Consider the following 24380-nt stretch of genomic DNA (forward strand, 5'->3'; position numbering starts at 1 on the left):
AGTAAATAAACAGATCAAGTTTTCACCATTCTATGTTTCTTCTTTTGTGTAGATGGCAGTTCTCACACAGACTCTGAAGGGTTTCCTCACTGTCTGTGAGGAGTTAAGCACAGATGTCAATTCTAAAAGATTCTTTCTTAAACAGTCTCCTATCTTTTGTTTAATTTTTCAGCTCTATAGAAAACAACTTAGTTTTTTTTTTCCTACTCACAAAAGAAACGTTTCCACTAAAACCCACTGGAAATATGAAATGTTATTTTCCCATCAAAGAAAAGCTTATTACTAATTTATATAGTATTTTCCCTTTGTGTCGCTGAGTGGCATTAAGCGAACGCCTGCAAAGCATCTTAGAGACTAAAGAAGGATTAAAACTGCAGCTAAACCCCCAGGCAGGTTTATGTGCACTGTTTGCACTTTCCTGGGGCTTAACGTCTTTCCACCTGTCTGTGGAGGATATCGGAGGGCAGCGTTTCTGTCACGAAACTGGACTAATCAACTTAGTTGAGTCAGTATTTAAGGCAAGGTGAATTAATTAAGAGTATCTGCACCATTTGTCAGATGTGTTTTCAGCCCGTAGTCAGAGGAGCTTCTGCGATGTAAAGACAGATAGTCTTTGGATGGTTTTCCCATGAGCAATGTCAAAACCAAGAGGTCTTCACAGAGGACGTAAGTATACAAATCTGCACATTGATGAGTCCAGACTGAGGCTAGTCACTTTTACTAAAACATTTGCACATGTAAGATGAAAGGGCAATTTTGTCTTAAAAGGAATATAGTTCTGCAGGAGTCTCAAGTAAAAAATGAAGAACTAAGGAAATAATCTTGTATAAATATCATTAATTGCATTCTTCCCATAATCACTGGGTGGGTACAGTATAAAAATAAAACACAGTGCACTTTGGAAAAATACATGTATATAAAGATTTATCTGTAAATGTTATTAGCTCTGTTATTAGCAGTAAGTTAGCTAATAAATTCTTATTTGGGTGAAGTTACTAAAGAGTAAAGATAATATACTGCTTCTACCAAATCAAGAAATAAATACTGCCTTGGTTGTTATTCTTTAAGGAAAAGTAAAAGGAAGTTTTTAAAAGATAAAGTCAGCTTGAAGTTGTAAATAAATGTATTTTGTCATCTTCAAATATATTAAGTGCCTGCCTCTCTGTCACTGCTATACATTTACTATACATTATTGTTTTAGCGGGCTCCCATTGCTGAAGGTAACTGTAGACCAAAAGTTGTCGTGATGCATGGAACACAAAGTGTCAGGGCAGAAAATTTCAGGAAAAACCATCCAGGAACAAACGATCATAATCATGAATATAAACTCATGTTACTATTTGTTAACTTGTTCTCTAAAACTATCTAAAATACCGAAAGTTCAGTTCAATTACATGAGTACTGCTAGAATTTCACTTTAGTCTATGTGCAAATTTATATTCAAGAGGTTTCACTTCACAATGTTTTGAAGAAAGTGAACAGAATTTATGCAAGCTCTAGTAGCACGTAAACTATTTTGAATTCAAGTAGGAAAGAAATTGTATCCTTTCTACTCGTTTAATGATGTCAAAGGTTTATGTCTTCGTGTCACAATATCTGCAAATGTGCCTAGAACTTTACATTGCAAGAAAGCGTGAGTGGATCTAATGACAATGAGCTTCCAGAAAGAAAAGAAATAAGAGGTAAGGGCACCAAACACATGCCATTTGTCTTCAACATCACTTTCCAAGGTATCCACAGTGATGTGATGTGTTTAAAAAGTACTAAAGCACATGCCTTTAGTAAAAGTGAAATATATTTTATGACCACTGCCAAATGCTTCTGTATTAACTGTTTTTGTTGGCAGTACTACAGTGATAACTCATTTTTGTTTATACTGTTTTAGAATAACAGAAAAAGTGCTTATTGTAATTTAAAACCAAAATTAAGTTTAGCTGCCTTGTAAAAGTAGAATGTTATCGGCATCATTCAAACTAGCAGGAAAGAATTCTCTAAACTTCCTGTACTTGGCAAAGATGGGGTAGGGAGGGAGAACACAGTGACCCAGAGTGGAAGGCCTATTGAGGAGAGACTCAGAGCAGAGTCTGGGAGAGGGGTTAGAGAGATTTCTGCAAAACAAAGTGGGAGGAACTGGTTTGGAGTTGCTGGGGTACCAGCTGAAAGAAGGTCAAGAAAACAAACAAGAAACCAGACCCTGACTTGTCAAAACTGCCTGAAGGAATGTTTCATAATGGAAAAGTCACGTTCAATTTTAAGTTGTTTTTGACACACATCCCCCTCTAGTCGGCCAAGACCTCAGTAAAGTCAGCTACACAGTACACACTGTGAATGGCTTTATGTGGATATTGAGAGAAATGCACTACATTCTGAGTCGGGGAGCCATGGGGTAGACTGGGAGCCCCACGAGAGCAAAAACTCATAGACAATGTGCCCACAAGGATGAAATCCCCAGCACTGGGCAGAAGCCTTGTGGAAGATGTGGGGTGGGGACTGAAGGTGACATTAGTCACTCAGATTTTAAGGAACAATGGCATTTGTCCTGTTATAAATTACTGTGATGCACATTTGGGTTGGAGATATTTTAAAATATTTCTTCCACTTGAAATAAGTACTTGGATAATTTTAGAATTCCCTTGTAATCTTCTCAAGAAATATGGGATTCTACAATTAGAACAGTCAAGTACTTTATGCCAATTTATTCGTCTAGTCTTACCTGGAACTTCATTTCAATTCACAAATGTATTCTGAATACAATAATTTGTATTTTATACAATATTTTATGTAATTATTCTTAAAATGTTTTGTATTGGAGGTAAAAATAATTTTTTTCATACTTCTAACTATAGATATGAGAAATTAGCGTGATTTCTCTTCTCACAGCAAATTTTTCTTTTAGAAGTATTCGACAATGAAATGCTTTGAAGCAGCTCTTTCTGCCTTCCTAATTTTAAAGATGATTTCCCATTTATAATTTTTAAAAACTAAAATATACTTCAAGAAGTGTGAACTATGCTTTGGCATTAAAATGCTTTTCAGGACCCACATTAATATAGAACACTTAGAATAGTGAATATTTGAAGATCTTGAGGATTGTTTTATACCTTAACAAAAGACCTCTAAAGATATCTCCTTCTCATTTTAACTTAAGAATTTATATTTATTTTTCTCAGAATTTTAGAAACACTTAATCCTACTGATCTTCCTTTTACCAAATACAGCAGTTATATAAAAATTAACGTACTGAAAAATGAATATACCCTAGAATTCATGCATTATACATGCAACAAATATTCTCTAAATAATTGCTCAAAAGCAGGGTTAGCCAAACTCAAACTGCACCAACTTTATTGAATGGTCATAGTATAGTCAATGAGAAACTGAAATAGAATCAAATTTGCTTCTAGCTCCTGTGGACCAGCTTTTGCTCCTGGCTACTATGGACCAGGCAAGCATTCAGTAAAAATCTGCTGATTTGGCAAGGGCTTTAGTTCATGAAGTTCATGTCTTACTATTACTGCCCTAATCAGTTGAGACAGAATTAGCACTAGCTAAGTCTCCTGTGTGCTGTCTGAAGGGGTTCATTGAGGGTAAGAGTCTGAAGACAAAGATTAAGGAGTCCTCATCCTCCTAAAGTGCTGAGCATCCAGGATTAGAGCTCTGGGTCAGAGAAATCCAGCTGAATGCAAACCTAAGCACCAGCGCTCTCCCGAAGCTCGGGTTACCTCCCGTGTAAGATGGACATTCCAGTCTGCACTTTGACTCAGAAGCATTTCATCTGACGTAGCAAAGTGACCTTGCTTCACAATGTGTCTACATGTTTTTTTTTAATGAAGAGGATACCCAGAAAATGTAAAAGTATTTAGGGACTCATAGGTTGACCCTGTGACTCAGTATCTCCAAAACAGTGTGTATACAGAAACAGCGATTTGGAGCCTCAACTATCTATCTGGCTAATGAAGAGAAAGATCGAGTCAATCCCAAAATATTTCCTTGGCAGTGTCCTGGTAATATTTGCTTCAAGATTTAATTTGGTTCAGGGCAGTCAAACTGGTCTGTATGGATACATATCATTATACATTTGTCAAAACCCATAGAATGTATGACATTTAGCATGAACCCTTGGGTGACAATGATGTGTCAAGGTAGGCTCATTGATTGTAACAAGTGTACCACTCTGGAGAAAACTATAAATTGGTGGGAGAGAGGTATATGGCAATTCTCTGTGCTGTCTACTCAATTTTGCTGTGAACCTGAAAATACAAATATAAAGTTATTTTTTTGAAGATTTTCTTTATATGTTTTTAGAGGGGGGAGGGAGGGAGAAAGAGAGAGAGAGAAACATGGACGTGAGAGAGAAACATCCATCAGTTGCCTCTTGCACATACTTCGGTCCTACTGGGGACCAAACCCAGGCATGTGCCCTGACAGGGAGTCGAACTGGCAACCCTTTGCTTTGTGGGATGATGCCCAAACAACTGAGCCACACTGGTCAGGGAAGTTATTTTATATGTAATTTTGATAAAACAAAAGATTACAGGCATAACATCAAAAAAACACAAAGGTGTCTTAGTTTGTTCAGGCTGCTATAACAGAAAACTATAGTCTGAGTGGCTTATAAACACGGGAATTTCCCAGAGGCGGGAAGTCCAAGATGCAGATGCCAGTAGATTCAGCGTCTGTGAGGACCTGCTTCCTGGTTCACAGACGGGCATGTTTTTGCTGAGTCCTCATGTGGCAGGAGGGTGAGAAAGATCTCTGTTGTCTCATTTCTAAAGGCATTAACCCCATTCATGAGGGATCCGTCGCCTCCAAAATACTCCACCTCCAAACACTGTCACATTGTGGATTAGGTTACGATATAGGAATTTGGGGGAGGGGGTTACATAGACATTCAGTCTACAACACCAGGCAATGATTTTTTTAAGAAAATTTGGGCAGCAATAGATGTGGTAGTGATAAGTAAAGAAGCATTTGCTCACCAAAGACAGTCAAGTGGAGGCCAGAATCATAACACATAGGTGTGGTAGGTGTGAGTGACTTCTCCCCAGAGACCTCGATGACATCAGGATATTTGCTTAGACATTGGAAATAAGTTACACTTTAAGTAATAACTTGGTGGACTGATTAAAAAATAATAAACTACCATATCAAAAGTATAACAGAATTTTATAGATTACATTGAACTCCCTTGGAATTGCAAAAAGAAATCCAGACCCAAGAACCATAGAATCCAGAACAGATATGGTACTAAGCAGGGTTTTAGATTAGATTTAAAGTAGATGAGACTTGTCTCTGATGACTCATTTCTTCATCTTCATTAGCCTGATAGCCTTGTGTTCCCCACTTATTTCACTGAACACGTGACTGACAGTGGAAAAAAACCTGCTGTGTCATTGCAGACAATGGACCCTACAGAGCCTCGTAGAAATACACATGTGGCTGGCGAACCTGGCAGTCCGGAAGAAAGGCATCTGTACCGATTATCCAGTGGAATGACATTAGAAGGTAACCTCTTGGCCTCAACTGCACTAGACACGTTGCTGCCTGATCCTGTATGCTCTCAGACCACTTCCGAGTTCACCTGCAACTGTGGAGGTCATTTTCCACCTCAAGCACCTGCATTGCTCAACTTCAGTTTGTTGGATCAGGCTCAGGCATAACCCAGATGTGAGGGAGAAGTGTGCAGATGTGAGGGAGAAGTGTGCCAACAAAAACTGATGGGCAAATAGCCAACTCTTTGTCTTTCATTGGGACATTTCTCCCGTGTGTACCTCAAGGTTTCTTAGAGGATCCCCAGCAGGGCTGAGCACCAGTTGCCCACAGTGGTGACTCACACGTACCTCACCCCTTATTGGCTTTTCCTTTCCTGATTTCACTTGCCCACTCTCTCATCATGTGGGCTTCTTAGGGTCACCTCCCCATAAACTTCTGCACTCAAGCTTTTGTCTCAAGGCCTGCTTAAGGGGAATCCCAAATAAGACAGTCTTGTATACTTTTGATGACTGATTTCCACAGCATTTCCTGAGTGGGTATGTGAGAGGAAGAGGGGTGCCAACGTCTAGGCAATTCTTGCACTGGGGGAACTCTGCACCACTCCCTTTCTTCTCCTTCCTCCTGGTTCACCTCAGGCACCACATAAAATGCCAGAGGAGCACTATATTTTATACTTTCAAAGATTCTATCTCATTCATTGATAAATTCAAATTCTGCAAAATATAGTCACTTTGTGATAGAAATCAAAGTTCATAATGTTTCAAAATGAAACACCAGTTTTGTCCCACATCGTACTGTTGCGGTGGCTGTGACCCAAATCTCACGTGGCGGACCTGCAATGTGAAGCCACAGAGCAGTGTCCTTGCCAGAATCACAGGCCCACGGCCGCCGTATCCCCAGCCTGCACTCTGTGTTGGCATTCTCCCCATGACTGGCAGGCACCTAGCAGATATTTTTATTCTAATCCCAACAGAGATTACAGTGAAAATACATCAGCACTTTTACGATGTGACAGATATATATATATAGCAAAAGCAAATGTTAAGTGACCCATGGACTTGAGTTTCCAATTTGGTCAGTAGGTTTAAGTCTGATAAAGAAGCTAAAGAAGTGATGCTTACTTAAATATCACTCTATTTTTAGTTATTGAAGCATATGAATGTATTGACCATTTACTATTTAAATCACAAAGAAAGGAAGAAAGAATGAAAGATCACGACTCTGAAAAGCAGAATTTTTCTTCATAATTTCCTTTTTTTTTCAAACATAGTTGCAGGTATATTGTTTTTTGTTTGCTTGTTTGTTTTGATTGACAACTAAGGATGATGAAGAAGGTAAAATGGCCTGTTTGACTAGTACCTATTTAGTATTTAAAATTATTCAAAGGACATTAATAATTAACACAAATGTAAGGCAAAATATTATCCCCTTGACAAGTGTCTCTTTTTCTGATCTGAAGACAAAGGCATGAATCCTTGTGCTTATGCATGTTTGAATTTAACTTGGTCATTTGTTCTCATTAAATACAGTCTCATGCTTTCAGCCTATATCCCTTCTAAGTAGACATATTTTTAGCTATTAAGGAGATTGCCCATTCTTTTTTGTTTTAATCTTATCAACTACATAGGAATATTTTTCCAATGACTGAAAATAAAGGAGAATGCATGCATTTTTACCTCTGGAAACATACAAATCAAAGTACGTTGTAAGAAAGGCAGTTGGTATTTCTAGAACCTTGCAAGGCTGGTTTAACTTTATTATTGCTTGTAGTGTGATGATATTACCTGTGGACTCCGCAACAAATTTCAAGGGCACATGGATAAAACACTGAGTTCTACGGTTGTATCTGGGTGCTTACAATCGAGGGCTTTTTGTGTAACTTGGGCAGCTAGTCTTCCCAAGTGTTGAGAAAATATAGATGGCGTTCATTGTGTTTAAGAAAAATTCAAATAGTTCTTAAAAAGTAGAGATGTTTGTTAATATACTTTTCTGGTTCTTTTTAGAATTCCACCAGTGGCGAGAGGTACTGATGATAAATCCAACAATGGCCATGAGCCCTTTACTGACAGCATCAGGGCAGCAAAGGATCCCGCTGGCTCCCTCACCATTTGAACCTCCAACTGTGGACAGGTATTTTTTTCCAACATAATATTGTGGTCAAAGAGAACATGGACAGTCAGTCATTAAGGTTTTGAATGATTTTAACCCCAGAGTTGTTTTATGGTCTAATGTAATTTCATTAACATAAATGAACCATGGTGCAGTAATTCACGTCAAAACACTCTGCTGGCTGTATGTACCTTCAATGCACTTCCCACCATTTCCCTTTTGAAGCCTGCTTGACATACTCTGCAAAGAGGGCACGAGCACTTTCACTACGTGACAGGCATTGTGCAGATGCAAACACTGGTGGAGTCTGTGAGAGCTGCCATAACAAAATGCTACACACTGGGTGGCTTAAACAACAGAAATTTATTTCTCACAGTTCTAGAGGCTCAACGTTCTAGATCAAAGCTCCAGCAGAGTTGGTTTGTGGTGAGACCTCTCTCCTTGGCTTGCAGACAGCTCTTCTTGCTGTGTCCTCACGTGGCCTCTTGCTCTCTACATATGCACACCTGGTACCTCTTTCTCTTCTTATAAGGACACCAGTACTGTTGGATTAAAGCTCCACCCTTTGGTCTTCATTTAACCTTAATTGCCCCTTAAAGGCCTTATCTCTAAGTACAATCACATTGTGGGTTAGGACTTCCACACATAGAATTGAGGGGACACAATTTAGTTCATAATAATTGGGTACCCTGCACTTCCTATAATAGAATAATTCATTCTTTTCAATAAAAGTGACATCATCAGTATCTACATTGCACACTGGCAGTTTTCTACCTTATCTTCTTCAGAATATTTTGGCATTTTGAGGAAAAATTTAAAATCTATTATTTATTCTTGTTCACGGAGTATAAACAATAAATTTGACTTCTACAGACCACTGAAGTTTGGCAAAATAAATAAACCATCTACCCAGGAGGTCAACCAGATGGCAAAACCAAAGCCAAATATCTCCATTAAATGAGAAAAGAATGTTGTGCTCAGACCAGTATGTTGGGGTGGCTCAAACCTGAGACTTGGCTTCTCCACCAACTACTGGACCCCTGGGCTCTGTGAGGTCACCCAGCCACCAGCGCAGCCAGCCAGCAGCATGGCCAGTGTGTGTGCAGCTGCTGGGACTCGGGTTCCTAGATCTCTGTGTTCCACTCCATGGGTGTGTGAGGTAGCAGGGCGTCTGGGGACCTGGTGGGCATAGGGGGCATCCAGAAAGAGGAGACTATGAATGCCTGAATGACCACCTGGCCTCCTACTTGGAGAAGATAAGGAGCCTGGAAGCTGATAGTTGGAGACCAAAAAGTAAAATCTGGGAACATCTGGAGAAGAAGAAACCCCAGATTAGAGACTGGAAGCATTACTTCAGGACTATTGAGGACATGAGAACCCAGATCTTTGCAACTTCTGTGGACAATGTCTGCATTGTTCTGCAGGTTGACAATGCCGGCCTTTCTGCTGAAGATTTCAGAGTCAAGAATGAGATGGAGCTGGCATGCAACGGTCTGTGGAGAGTGACGTGAATGGGCTCTGAAAGGTCACTGATGACATAAATATCACTCAGCTGCAGCTGGAAACAGAGATCAAGACTCTGAAGGAGGAGCGGTTCCTTAGGAAGAAGAACCACTAACAGGAAGTAAATGGTCTACAAGGCCAGATTGCCAAGTCTAGGTTGCCTGTGGAGTTGGATGTCTCCACATCTCAGAACCTAATCAAGATAATGGCGGACATTGGGGTCCAATCTGACAAGCTGGCTCAGAAGAACTGAGAGGAACTAGACAAGTACTGGTCTCAGCAGATTGAGGAGAGCACCACAAGGGTCACTTCACAGATCACTGAGCTAGAAACTGCTGAAACGACGTTCATGGAGCTAAGACGTGTTGTCCAGCCCTTGGAAATCAACCTGGACTCCATGAGAAACCTGAAGGCCAGCTTAGAGAAGAGCCTTGGGGAGGTGGAGACACGCTATGCCATGCAGATGGAACAGCTCCACAGGATTCTGCTGCTCCTGGAGTCAGAGCTGGCTCAGCCCCAGGCAGAGGGGCAGCAGCAGCCCCAGGAGTATGAGGCCCTGCTGAGGCCCTGCTGATCATCAAGGTCAAGCTGGAGGTTAAGATCATTGTCATTGCCACCTACTGAAAGAAGGGGAGGACTTTGATCTTGTTGACACCTCAGACAGTAGCAACTCCCTGCAATCCATCCAAAAGATGATCACCCACAGGATTATGGATGGCAAAGTGGTGTTCAAGGTCAATGACACCAAAGTTCTGAGCATTAAGGCAGCAGAAGCGGGGCACCCTTGCAAGGCAGGGGCAGAAGGCCAATAAAGAGTTCAGAGATCAATGAACTTTTTTTTTAAAAGGAACATTATGTTGGTCATGGAAAATCAGATTTTTTTTCTTTCAGACATCCCTAAAACTTTCCTTTCCTGATTTCTCTGTTGTTGTCAGTCAGGCCAATCCTTCCTTACTAGAGTTCTTCCTGCCAATCTTTCTCCCCATATTTCCACTTAAACCAATAGAGAGTACAGGACTTTTATATTTACTTTTGGGAAGAGATGATAGGATCCCGTATGGCAATTTAAAAAACTCACTGCCTATGCAATGGAAATTTTCTACAATTCCATCCTCATTTTATCTATTTGATATCTTTCTTCCTAGAGATTTATTGCCTTCCACTGTAGCTCCAACTGACCCAAGACAGTTTTGTGTTCCATCCCAATTTGGATCCTCTGTTCTACCAAATGCAAACATGCCAAACATGATGCCCAATCGTGTCTATTCAGGTATGAGCAGTCAATGGCTGTCCTCTGCACAGCCACTGAGAAATGGACAGCTGCAGGATGTAGCAGTTGTGCTTGCAGCTTCTGCAGTTAGTACTTAGGTTTAAATTACCGCTGTGTGACCAACTGTAAGTTGCTTCACTTCCCCTACCCAATTTACTGATGAATAACATGAAAATCTGCAACATTACTATCTGTCTTATCTTCCATGTAAGGAACTGATGAACTCATGAGATGAGATCTGAAAGTTAAAGGGGTTTAGGGAAGTTAGGTCTTAGTGGGGACTTGCCTTTTATACTGTGTAAGAGTGGAAAGCTTTTGATGAGTGTGAACAAGTAATGACATGGTCGGACTTACTTTTTACCAGGACCACTCTAGCTGCTGCTCTGGGTACAGTCTTGATAAAACCAAGTTCTGGGGATAAACTGATGGTAGTAAATGGGTTGTTAGAATAGTCAAAAGATTATGAGGGCTTAGCCCTGGGTGGTAACAGTAGGAATAGTAAGAAATGATTGGATTCTGTAATTATTTTGAAGGTAGAAACAACAGGGTTTTCTCATAGTTTAGATACAAAGTGTGAGAAAGAGTGTTAAAAATGACATCAAAACTTTTGGTCTGAGCAATCAAAAAAGTGAAGTGGCTGTTTACAGAGTTGAGGAATACTGTGATAGGAACGGAGTTCTTGGGGGAAGGAGAGATATTATGAGCTCAATTTTGGTTGTATTAAAATTGAGATACATAACAGACAACCAGTGAGAGACATCAGGAAGGCAGCTGAAGTCCAGGGAGGACTTCTGGAGGTACTGTCAATATGATTTTGGAAGTTTTCAGTATACATGAGACTAGATGAGATCATCTATATAGTGAGTGTGGGTAAAAGTTAAAAGAGTGATCTCCGGGACATATCAACAGCATTGAAAGGTGCAGAAGAACAAGGGAGAGAGAAAAGGAGCAACCAGTGAAGCTGGAGAAAATCCAGGAGAGTGTGGAGGCCAAGAAGGCAAGGGAAGAAATTATTTAAGGAGAGATTGGGCAACTGTGTCAAGTATGCCACCCATAGATCAAGTAGATGAGGACTAAAGATACATGATTAGATCTAGCTACGTGGGTGTCATTGGTAATCTTGATAAGAGCCATTTCTGTAGAGTGATGACAGTGAAAACATGACTGGTGGGGCCTCCAGAGAGACTAGGAGGCGAGAATTTTCTTACCACATTGAAGATCAAACTGATGCAACTTATCACCCCAAAACTATATTCATGAGTTTCTGTTTGTCTCTGTTTCCCAGCTCCAACAAGTCTTGATAGATAGGAACAGTGTGAGTGAAAAGCCTGCCCCCCAAAAAATATGGTTGGTACCAGGGCCAGTGAAGACACTGGACTGCCTGGATTTGAGCTACCCCAGTGCATGGATCCTCTGCACTGAGATTGGGCATTCGAGCAGCTATGAAACTAAAAACCCACCCTGGAGTGGCCCGAGGAGCAAATGAGACAGCTGCTTCTGGATGGAGGTCCCATTCAGCAGCAAGAACCCAGTAAATCGATTGTCATGGTTACAGATGACAGATGAAAAGACCACCGACTCAGAGTGTCCCTCACAGAGATGGAGAATTCAGAAATTGCCAGTTATTTGGATACAAACAGGCAGGTTGACCATCTGTCCCAGGAACATAGGTCAGGTCTCTCACCTCAAAGCTGATATGCAAGCAAGTAAGCAAAGGCAGGCAAGGCCTCAGTACTATGGAAACTGAGCTTCTAAGTAAGTTAGCAACATAGAAATTAAGACAATGGTCTATTTCAAAAATTGGGATGTTAGGTAGGGAGTGACTTGTTACAGTCAGACTAATACTAAGTTTGAGGTCAGTTATTTGGGAAAGAGAAAAATACCTGGAACAGGTTTGGTGAGTCTGGATTTCAAAAGGTCCTAAAATCTCCATGATTAGAATTGTGTTCTCCACTCTGGAATTCTCACACGGACTTTCTCTGCATCCGTGGGTTGTACGCCATGAGCTGGCACTTTCATGCACGTCAGCCGGTTAAAGGTGAATCTTGAAGCCACTGAACCATAAAAATATACAGCTTTAGAGTCAGAAGGATTTTTAGAGGTCACCTCGCCTAACTCCTGCTTTTTAAAAATGACAACAGATCTCAAAAAAGTATATCGTGGTTTATTTCAAGATAGATTATTATTAATAGTTTAATGAGCTCACAGAGCAAGTACAAGAAAAAGCTCTAGCCTCCATGATACTTACCCTCCTTTTGGGGAGAACAGACTTAAACAAGTAAAAATATAGTTGAACAAAACTATGTATAATAAGTACAATTTGTGTGTCTATTACTATTAGAGTGCACTCTGTGGACCTGTACTGGTCTGTGAAGTGTTTGTACAAATGAATGTATAAATAGAGAGAATTAGTGCTTAGAAACTTTTATAGCAATTTGATAGGGTAGTTTTACGTCTATTAATGTCATACTCTAAAAAATTTTTTGCTTGCATTTGTTCTTGTTTGCATTTCATTTTTCTAAACAAATCACTTTATTGTATTTTTTTAAGTGTTGGTCCATGATGAGTTGGAAATTTAAAAAGAAAAAAATGTTCTCACCACAGATGGTTTGAGAAACACCAGTATAGACTTTAAGCACTTTGACAGTGCACATGAAGAAAAAAATCAATATAGCATGAAGTTACTAGGCAAGAGTTGGCCTTGAATTCTGGTTATGCTCCCATTATTTCAAGACATTTTTGAAGGTTGACGCAAGCAAAGAATATGATTGCTACCCAACTCAGTTGAAATTGTTTCAGAAAACATATTTTCCTCAGATACACCAAAATGCTCACACAGAGAACTACATATTTTATCCACTTAAGTCATGCATTTATTTCTAGGGATTTCAGTGCATCAGGAAGTACTTACAATTTTTTTAAAGGTCAACTAAATCCTCTTGTACCAAAGAGGAAAAAAGGCTATCAATTTTTACTTCAAAAACAGGAGATCAAGAGAGCCACAGTTTATTTCATCTTTTTCTTTTTAAGAAATGGCAGGAAATATCACCAGTCATGAGACCCATCCTTAAAGAAAAAAATGATGTGGTGTCATCGTGCCCTCACCAACACGACTCTAAGATACTGAATAGCAGTGAACTGACACTGCTCCCAACACTGTGCTCAACCGTTATTAGCGAATACTGTTCTAATCTTAAACTTTTTCATTATTTTCAAATGGATATTGTTCATTTGTCTGTGGGGTGGATGGTGATTTTCTTTCTTAAGGTTGGGGCATTTTACCACCTGAATCCTTAAAGGCAATGGCCAGAAGGAATGAAATGATTCAAAGGCAGCATACTGCCAGGTAACGTAACGGTGTTGCTTTATTTGTTTTCTATTCATCCACTTGTTTGTTTGTTCATCTGTTTGAGATAGATAAGTAAATAGATGCAGCTATATATACATTCATTTTTTATTATAGTTGTATATTGTTGCATTTGTGTATGTTGTTAGATTTGTGTACACATATACACTGAATGAATGTATATGTATATATCTATGTATACATCCCTTTATATAGATATATACACACATACACTGATTAGTTATGATTACTTACAAAAACATTTCAAGAATATTACAAAAAGAAATATATATATGGTAAAAGCAAGACTAGAAAATTACATAGTAAAGCTAAGCTTATAGACCCTAATAGTTTTTCAAAGTCTCATGACTCCAATGCCTAGCTGCAATTCCTCTGAAATTCATACTGGCATTTTTGTCTTCAATGATTTCAATTCTATCCAAAGGTAGAGGCCAAGCTTGCCAATCCCACTTCTCATGTCCTCCCAACAGTGGCCTTTAGCTGTAGCTACCAGGAGAAAGAGAAGGGTATGACTAGAGTATGACCTGTGGGGAAAAGAAGGTAGCCTAAGAGATCCAGGTGATAACCCATGAGCAAACTAAAGTAAGCAAACACACCAAGCCCTCTTCCCCTCCCTCCAGCCCTTGACCTTTGAAGTAATTTGTAACATTTGAGACTTGCACTGACTTGCTGCATTTCTTGAGTCCCTCTAAAATTATATGGCAAGGTTGAAAAACCTCTTCCAGAGCTTCAGTTTCTTTGAGGATTAATCTCTGGCAAGAAACTGCCCTGTGTGGCATTATTGATTTATATTAAAAATTTATATAAATTTAACAGGCAAATCTGTTGAATTTGTCATATCTATTAGAGATAAATTTCTACAGACTGGCCTTGGGCTTCCATTGTGATAGTTAGCCACACCCCTTACCCTCAGATCTTAGCCCAAACTTTCCTTCCCAGTGGCTTAACGGGGGATTTGTGTTCTCAACCAACAAACTTCAGATAAGCAGTGTGAAGACTCACAGGAAAAACAGAGATGCTGTCTGAGGGAAGGCAGAAGGCTATTAAAATTATATTTCATTTTTTAAATTTTTATTGAACTTACTGGGGTGACATTTGTTAATAAAATTATATACACTTCAGGTGTGCAGTTCTATAACACATCATCTGTATATTGTATTTGTTCACCACCCAAAGTCAAGTCTCCTTCCATCACCAAAAAATTATATGTGTAATGGTTTTCTTAGGTTGTGTAAAATGCATTGTTTTGTTTTTAGGATGGAAATGGAAATGCATGCCATTTACCAACAAAGAAGAATAGAAAAAGTGAATCCCAAGGGATTAGCAAGTCTAGGGATACCATTCCTCTATGGCTCCAGTATCTCAGCGGGCCCAGCCACCTGCCACCAAAGGGCCGTGCTCCCTGCCAGTGACCTGCATTTATACAGACGCTCCCTGAGAAACCTTCATGGAAACCCCATGCTTGTGGCAACTGGTCCACACTTTCTAGAGGGCTGGGGGCAGAAATGTCCTCATCTCAGGAGAGGTGCAGGGAATCAGAAAGTTCTAGACAGTGATACTGAGAGTTCCAAAAGTCAAGCAGAAGAAAAATCCCTAGGCGAGATTCAAGTAATTCCCTATGAAGAGGATGAGTATGCAAAAGGCCCAGAAATTGAAGCTCAAAACAATCAGAAGTCAAAAGAAACCAACAAAAAGCCACCTGCAGTTCTCGCCAATACTTGCGGAGAGTTACAGCCCCCCCACAGAAAACCCTGGGGAACCCATGATGCTCAGATGGAAGCTAAGGCCTGGGACGGTGGGAGAGAGAAGGTCTCAGAGCAGTTTTCTGCAGCCTGTGGTGAAAAGAATGGGGTTTACCCTCCACTTCCTCAACGATCTTTGCCAGGCAGGTATCCAGGCACCAACGACCAATGCAGATTCTCATGAACCACTGGTCGTCAAGTCCTTAAGAATTTACACAGTAAACCAAAACCATCTTGCTACTTTTTATCCTTCCTCTGCTTTATTCTATTTAGAATGACCTCTTCTTGAGTTCACTTTATTACTTTAGTTCCAAGAAACCATATCAGTGAAATTCATCTCTGTATACTGCTGTATAGAGAATTTACAGCAAAGGTAAGGAAGGCAAGTATGAGGAAGGATGGGGAAACCTACCAGAATTTTTAATTAAAATTTTAATTTAATTTCCTGTTAATTTTTTCAACACAAAATAGAGGGATTCTTGCCTAAAAGTATGAATTCTATCTGTATTAAGTGCAGAAAAAAATAGACAAATGTAGCATTAACTTTCAGTGCCCATCACTGTTAATGATACCTTCTGATCTAAAAGTATAAACTCACCACTCTCCCCTGAATAATTTTCTAGAACTTCTTTACATAAAAATATTTTAAAACACAAGGATTGGGGGAAGGGGCCGTGATCTAGCCACCAGACCAACTGCTTCCCTTGCAAAGTGTTAATTTGCCATTTTGATGAAGATATGCAGCTAAACCCTTGGGTCATCCAGAGAGCTTGATAAATCAGTACCGTCACAGAATATGGTGGTGTTAATCCACAGAATGAAATCCACAGGGCATTTCTATTAAAATCTGGGAGAAGCAACTCTGGAACTTCTTTGTTTACTTACTGTGGTTCTTAAAGATCCTTTAGACAAAGAAAAGAAAGGAGGCAGCTAAGCTTTTTAAAAAACATCTCTCGATAACTCTTAATATTTTTAAGGAGTCTCCATGCAGATCTACATAAAGGGATCACTCTGCGATAATAAAATATGAGGGAATTAATGTAGCTATACATGAAACTCTGCTCTTAGCATCCTCCTTTCCCATGGAAATTTTATACCACAAAATAATTTTCTTTCCATTTTAAAGGAACACATGTGCTGGTTACAAGTGGGGAAAACCTGTCTTTGGATGAAGATATTCAGAAATGGACCGTGAGTGATGTGCATGACTTCATTAGTGGCCTTCCGGGGTGTTCAGACTATGCTCAGGTGACCTACATTTAAGTATTTTCATAAAAGTAAGATGCTTTGAAATACATTGCCTTTACAATGAGTTGTATCAAACTTGCATTGTGTCCTCAGAGAGGATTCCTAATAATCTCCCCCTTTTTTATGTCAAGGGTTACTCTGGGACAGGACTGTTTGGTGGAGTTGGGCCCCGTGTCTGGCTTTAGTTTTTACTCCATCGAGACTCCTGAGAGGGGGGAATTCTCCCCAGATTAGGAGATGCAGAGACCAAAGATCCAAAAAGGATGGGAAATGTCTACTACCTTCCCTATTCATCCATAAACAAACACTTGGGGGGCACGTACTTCTGCACTAGAAGTTTTTGGCTACTCATAGTAGGTAATGGAAATATATACTACATTTTAAAAAGGACAAGAAGGCAATAGATCTGAAAAGCTGGAAATCAACTATTTCGAAATCCTTTATTTATGCTAGGACAATATACAAAACTACATACACACATATAATTCAATCTAGTAGATAAATATCATATTCTTTAAAATGACAATAATGTCAGGACAGTTGAAATGAAGACTAATTTCATTCACATGGACAAATTGGTGACAAAAATCATGGATCAGCAAGTTTTTGATATGTCAATGCTATATTTTCATGCACATAGTTTACTTTTTCAAGTGATTTAATAACACAATTTCAAGCAACAGTGTGCCTGAAACAGTGTGTCTGGTATTAATGTCCTTATTTGTTAAAATATATGTTTATATATTGAAGAAAAAAAAACAAGACAAGGACATTATGATTTAACAACATCATAATTAACTGACATTAGAGATGCTGTTTTTCCAGATCTTGGTTAGAGAATATTTTTCTTTATGTAATGCTGTTAATTCTTTTATTTTGTCTTCCATTTATGAGACTTATGGAAAAGTTGCACAGTAGTAATTAGGAGTAAGACTTATAAAAATTGTACTGCAACAATTTAAATAAAATTTTTAAAAACTTTAAAAAAAGAGTAAGACTTAGGAAACTAGAAAGCAGAAGCTCAAATCCTAGCTTTTCCATTTTTTAGACATGTGATCTAAGACAAGTTGTCTCCTTCTTCTCTATGGCTCAGTTTTTTCATCTGTAAAATGGGGATAGCATAATATATTCTCAAAGGATTGTGGTAAGCAATAAAGGGTGCCTGGCTCTTTATCAGTACTCAGTAATTGCTAATTTCATCATTATATCAGCCATTAACCTCATGTATGACATACATTTGATTGTAGACTTCTGATGGATCTGCTTGAACTCTCATTATTATTAATCAGTCAGTGATTCAGTCATAAAAGTGCAGTTCATAATAACCACTCATGTAATAAATAATGTTACATGCATTTCAAACTTTATCACCCCAAATGTCCTCTTGGAGATACACAGAATCACATAAACATAAACACCCAAGCGTCACTGACTCATTATCTCTCACTAGCAGGATGGCTGTGCTCCCTATCCCACCCAAGAAGCAGAAGTAATTAATTCTAGGTGTTTCTCAAATATGTTCAGGATTAAGTCCTGCTCTTATTTCTTCATTAAAGCCTATTCCTTCTCAGCGACTACCAGTGAGACAAATTGCAAGAACACCACTGCTCTCCTGGGCGGGACCCCACCACAATGAGTGACGGTGATCTGTACAGAAACAGGAAAATCCCCCTGATGTAACGGGGTGCAGACTGGGTGCAGCAAACTCTTAAGCAGCACTGCTTGTGCACAACCCTCACAAGTGCCATTGTCTAAAACGTGCCTTTGGCTTTTACTGACAGCCCCGGGGACCAGTTGAGGTTACAGCCACTGTCCCCCACCCTCTTCTTCCTTACTTCTGCCTTAGGTGCTTCCTCAGCAACCTCCCTCCACCTGCCTCTGGTAGATAGAAAAAGAAATTCAGAAAAAAAATAAATAACCACAACTAAAATCCAATCCCTATGCAAATGAATCCTTTTACATAGATATAGAGAGAAGGATGTTGGCGCAGCTGTTTAGGGACATCCAGGAGACCTGGCGGCACATTTTGTCTAAGTAAATGTCTAGTTCAAAGAATTCAGCAGATAAAATATTCTCTCTAAACATAACTGAAATTACTAAAAGTATGGCATCATCTGCACTCGTGAGAGGGAGAATGGGACGCCTTCTCAGAGACAGTGGCATGTTCTGTGCCTTTGCCTCAGGCCCAGGGTTCGCCCACCAAGGCTGGACATTGAGCCCTCACGCACTTCCAGCCCTGGCTGCCAGGCTCCCTCTGAAAATGGACCCCCGTGGTTTCCCTCCACTGCTCACTGGAGTTCCTGCCACACAGAGAGAAATGAGGCCACATTTCCACCAGTAGTGTACTAAGCTATTTTCATCGGTGCTCCTTTCTCTGAGCGGCCCTGGGGTTAAGTAGGGAAAATCCTGGACCAGAAGTACAAACTATATGTTATTCATAAGTTCTCTAACTGGGGAGCTGTTCTTCTTGGACAACTTGCCTAACTTTTTCTATGTTCATCTCTGTATGTAAAAAACAATCATAATAACAATGCCTATTCTTGTTGGGTCGACTATATGTGAACCCTAAGCATGTCATTTTTAAATTTTGTCTTTTAAATTTAGTCTATACCATAATTCTGCAAAGAAGACATTAACAATATTTTGCAGCCAAATAAAACTGACATCAAGGAGGGGGCTAAGGAAAGGAGTAGTTGAAAAATGTGTATGTGACCATAAATCTAGCTTTTTCCATTATAATTACTCTACATTAAAGATATTGGGCCATATGGTTTCTAGTCAAGAGCCCCTAGGAGTTCATAAAAGTGGTAAAAGAGATCTTTAAGTAATTCTTTATGTTTCCACAACACCTAAAAGTGATCATACATTTCCCCAAGAGAAGGCTGTAAGACTAACCCACACTGTCCATTTCTTTTGTTTTGGCCCACATTAATTTGAAGTGGGCCAAATAGTTAATTTTATGTTTAAAATTATGTTTAATTTTTCTGTTTAATTAAATTGGAAAAGAAATAATTACTTAATAACTGTATTTTGTAAATAGCTAAAATACATTAGCACGCAAATCCCTGGTACAGAAGCTTCCCGAGGAGATTCTCGTTTTCAGCTGGTCCTGGGGCATGCCTTTCAAGGCCTGGGACACACAGAGGAAACGAGACAAACGTGGCCCCTCTTCTCAGGGAGCTCACAGTCCGGAAGAGGGACACTAGTCAGGGGCTCCAAACCCACGGGACCGTGCTGTGAGAGGGCCGCTACGTGCCTGGCAGGAACACGCAGGAGGGCCTCATGGCTCCCTACAGGAAGAAGCACCAGAAGTGAGACTTGATGGTGAGCGTACCAGCTGAGGAAGGCGGTGAGGCAGGAGAGAGGCAAAGGAGCAATTTCCAGGCAAGGACCAAGAACCAGAGAGAATTCAGAGTAGCAAATAGTTGGGATTTTGGGAGAAGTTTCTAGCAGCCCAGAGAGAGCCAGGGCCAAGTGGAGAGCGGTGAGAATGGCAAGACAGGAGACTGAAGTTGGAGAGGGGTCACGAGAAGCCTCGAAGACCCAACAATGGCCTATGACTTTATCCTAGAGATGGTCGAGGTTTTATGTGGAAGTGGCACGATTAGCTTTATATTTCAGAAGGATCACTCAGGTTACTTTTACGAAAATGGGTTGCAGGTGTCCAGACTAGTGGGAAACCCTCCTCAGATGAGCAACAGTGGAATTTGATTCAGGGTGGGAACAACAGGGCTAGCAGATAAATACACTTCTAAGTTAGATACACGTTAGAGAGCCTGCAGTGTAGAGAGACACTCACTGAAGCCCAGAGGGAGACCGAGGTGAATCGAGAACAACAAAGATGACCTGGGTCAGATGCATAAGGGACTCTAACACGTAAGGATGAACAAAGAAACAGTAGCCACAGAGACGACTGCAAAGGAGAGGGCAGAGGGTGCCCATGAGGGAGAAGCCGCATGAAGGCAAGGGAAGGACATTTTTCATGAAGGAGTTGTCAACAATGTCAAATGCAGCCACAAGCATAAGAAATACGAGAACTGAAAAAATCCATGTGTTTGGAAACAACAGACTCACTAGCGACCCAGAAGAGAGCAGGTGTGATGGACAGGTGAGGGTGGAAGTCGGACCCCTTGAGACTAAGGAATAACTAGGAAGTAAGAACATGGAAATGGAGAGCATCACAACTCTTTTGAGAAACTGGGCTCTAAAGGGCATGAGAGACATGGGCAGTATCTGCAGGCAGAGTGAGGAAGCGTGTGCATGTTTATTATTCTTATTGCTTGTTTTATGATGATGGAGATTTGCTTAAATGCCCATGAGAAAGAGCCAAGGAGGAAAGATGGAAGGCCAGAAAAGAGATTATTTACTGAGTGAGACCCCAAGGTGGGAGGGTGGGAACCCACAGCATACATGGAGAGACTGGTTGTCTTTCAATGGTGGGGACCCCTCCTCCACATATCAGGGCAGAGGGAGAAAACACAAGGTTTTAGGTTTGTTAGGCAGAATTAGAGGAAGTTCTTATTTACTGGTTTCTTTTTTTTTTAATTAGCAAGTTATACGATCTGTTGAAAATAAGGGAGGATTCTGTAACATCTGAAGTTTGAGGATTGTGAAGGAAGCATGAAAGAGAAAGAAGAGAAAGTACATCAGTAAATATAGAATTGGCAGACAGATTGAAGTTGAAGATCATGAGATTATGGTACTACCAATCTGCTCAGTTTTTTTCTATCCATCCCTTTATCTGCCTGGAACCTTGGCCCACCAGCAGCCTTCCTAGTTTCTGGAAGAAAGGAAGGCGTGGTTACACCCATTACACGGTCAGGACAAACAGGCCCTGTTGGAAAGGTCCAGCGGGACAGCTCCACCTATAATCTCCTCTCCTCCCGCTACCACTTAGCTGAGGTGGTGCACGGAAAGCAGGGCACCTGTAAATGTGAGAGATGAGATTTGTCTGTGAAGGTTTTTACTCACATCTCTTTATTCAGACTATTTGTTCACTCATTAATTTGTCCAGCAACATTTATTGCCCGTCGTCTACTATGTTCCAGTCACTGCATGACAGGTACATGGGTAAATAAGGCATGAGCCTACCCTCAAATATTAGCTATTCTAGGCTGGAATTGAGTTCTATCAGCAGAGAATTACAATGTATTCCAGCATTATTAAGGAGTACAAACAATGCACTACTGAGCACAAAAGAGAGAGTAACTGAAATAAGAAATTCCATAAAATTTTGTGCCATACCCCAGAAGTCCTAATATTTCCTCCAAAATGAACACATCTGTATATAACATAAGGAGCTTTTAAAAAAAAAGACATTGAGGTAAAGCTAACATGAACATCTTTCATGTTTTCTAAGGTATTTAGAGATCATGCAATTGATGGAGAAACTTTGCCCTTGCTCACAGAGGAGCATCTTCGAAGCACCATGGGATTAAAGCTAGGGCCGGCACTCAAGATCCAATTGCAGGTATGGGGACTTTTCCTAGCTAAATATGTATTAATGGGATGACACTCAACAGAAACACGTTACTTTTATCCTGTTATGATGTTCATAATACCTATTTAATCTCTTTATTAGCTTTTCCTCTCTGTGGGTGGAGACACAATAGAAGTGAGGGAACCTGAAAACATCGGCTGGGGAAATAGCACACCTTCCTAGGTAAAGCTGGGAAGGCACAAAGCAGTGGTGTGCTGGTAAACGTTTAACACCCAGCTCTCTTCAGAAACAAAGTGAACCCAGAGTTGTAGCACCTGTCAATTTCTGTAGTGTAAATACTCCCACCATGGCTGACAGACTCTCAATGTAACCTCGCTGGATACAGAATCGGGAAGAGACGCCATCTGTGGCTAAGCAGAGAACACTGGGTTATTGAAATAATTAGTCGACTTACTAATTGCTTACTAATTAATAATTACTATAATTATTTTGTCTTCAAAGGTGTCTCAACATGTGGAAAGTATGCTCTACAAGAAAAGGTTTTCACTTCCTACCCATACAAAACAAGCATTCGATCAACCAGCAGATGCGTCCCCTCCTCTGGATTTTAATCCCTGGGGTGAAACAATGGACAATACCTGTTCCCAGGATATAATAATTCCTAAAGGAAATGAGCGAGACAGTATGAGAAATTAAAACTCGCAAGAAACAAGAACTGTCTTAGTCAGTTTTCCAAAGAGTCTGGGATATCCTGAAGGGTGTGCGAGGGTTTCCCAGGGCCAGATGGAGGCTGAGAGGGAGAGAAAGCCAGCCTCCTGAAGTTTCGCGGAGGAGGCCTGGCCCCAGAGGCTTCCCCAAGTGGCCTTAGCACAAAGTGGCTGAAGGTGAACCCTTGGAAGCACAAGCTAAATAAAGGAAAGACTGTGCAAACATTAGAAAAAGTTGCAGATGGGGGTTTCCATAAGGAAAACTCAGAAGCCAAAACAGCTGATATTGAAAGAAAAAAAAAAAGAGCCCTTTAACCTTCCCTCACTCATTTCCCACTCCCAGGAAAGAGACAAAGGCAGCCCAGTGAAGTCAGAAGGAGGCAGAAGAGAAGGTGAAGCACAAAAAAAAACCCCCAAAAAAACAGAGAAACAGAGAAGCTCCTCCTCCTCCTCCCTTTCTCAGTGCGGCCTTCCTGCCTTCGGGGCCTAAAGCATCTGCCTGAAGGTAGGAAGGGGCAGACATTTTAACCTTCAAGTTCAGAGTCTTATTAGTCAGCATTTTCTTTCTGTCATGACACTCTGTTATGACTACAAATAACTGGCAGGCTCCTCATTATCTGAGAGGGACATGAAAAGTCATAATACCCACCTCAGATTTCACCCAAGGGGTAGAGTCGAGTTATCTCTACAAAGCAGGTTTGAATTAGCAAGATGAGGGGAGAAGATTAAAGTGGTTTCCCCGGGCTGCAGTGGAGTTCCCACCCAGCAGCGAGCCTCCAAAGAGTACACGTGAAACTGATAACAAGTGTGCTGGGGGGCGGGTGGGGGGGGGGGACTTACTATACACCCTCTTACACGTTTTGAATTTCTAAGCATGGGAATGTGTTGTCTATTTTTTAAATTTAAATTTAAAATAAAGAAACTGTAGTAAGCAGCCACTAGGACGGCCCCCAGTGATCTCTGCTTTCTAACATTCCTACCCTGATGTAAACCCCTGCCCTTTTGACTGGGCTGGACATTTTCCTAATAAAGAAAATATGAAAGACATGATGGACGTCACTCTGCGGTTTCTGCCTCGGGGGCTCTCTCCCAGTCTCTTTGGAATCCTTGCCCTTGAAGAAGCCTCTAGGCAGCCCCGTAGAGAGGCCCATGTGATGGATTTGGAAATGGATCATCTGAGAGCTGCCAGCAGCCGCGTGAGGGAACTTGAAGGGGTCAGGCCTTGAGATGACTGTGTAGCTCCCGCCCACAGCTTGAATGGCAGCCCTGAGCCAGAGGCCTCCAACTAAGATGCTCCTGGATTCCTGACACATAGAAACTGCGAGACAATATATGTGCTGCTTTCAACCACTCAGTTGTGGGGTAATTTGTTTCACAGCAGTAGATAACTAAAACAAACACATTGCACCGATAAACACACATAGTGTGCTATGCACATTCACTTCTTCATTTGGAAGAAAGTGGACTTCTGCAGAAAGTGGGCTTTCTTCTCTAATTTGTA

General features: G+C 40.5%; 1 protein-coding gene across 2 annotated transcripts; it reads left to right on the top strand.

The window, feature by feature from the left end:
- Positions 1-463: 463 nt before the first annotated feature.
- Positions 464-23274, top strand: SAMD7 (sterile alpha motif domain containing 7). 2 transcript variants are annotated; one of them, XM_045852081.1, is made up of 9 exons: positions 464-666; positions 5400-5505; positions 7497-7623; positions 10251-10375; positions 13643-13721; positions 14999-15627; positions 16611-16732; positions 22092-22202; positions 22674-23274. In XM_045852081.1, the coding sequence occupies exons 2-9, from the start codon at positions 5403-5405 to the stop codon at positions 22866-22868; spliced, it is 1491 nt and encodes a 496-aa protein (XP_045708037.1). In that variant the 5' UTR covers positions 464-666; positions 5400-5402; the 3' UTR covers positions 22869-23274. The 2 variants fall into 2 exon arrangements, with proteins under 2 accessions (XP_045708037.1, XP_045708039.1); XM_045852083.1 differs by lacking the exons at positions 10251-10375; positions 13643-13721.
- The last annotated feature ends 1106 nt before the right edge of the window (positions 23275-24380 follow it).

Source organism: Phyllostomus hastatus, unplaced genomic scaffold (assembly GCF_019186645.2).
Source record: "Phyllostomus hastatus isolate PE091 unplaced genomic scaffold, TTU_PhHast_1.1 phas_contig_86, whole genome shotgun sequence".
NCBI classification, from domain to species: Eukaryota; Metazoa; Chordata; class Mammalia; order Chiroptera; family Phyllostomidae; genus Phyllostomus; species Phyllostomus hastatus.

Coding starts and splice junctions, on each gene's coding strand:
- SAMD7 (XM_045852081.1), top strand. CDS start 5,403: ATGGACCCTACAGAGCCTCGTAGAAATACACATGTGGCTGGCGAACCT. Junction 5,506..7,496: donor CAGTGGAATGACATTAGAAG/GTAACCTCTTGG, acceptor GGTTCTTTTTAG/AATTCCACCAGTGGCGAGAG. Junction 7,624..10,250: donor GAACCTCCAACTGTGGACAG/GTATTTTTTTCC, acceptor CTTTCTTCCTAG/AGATTTATTGCCTTCCACTG.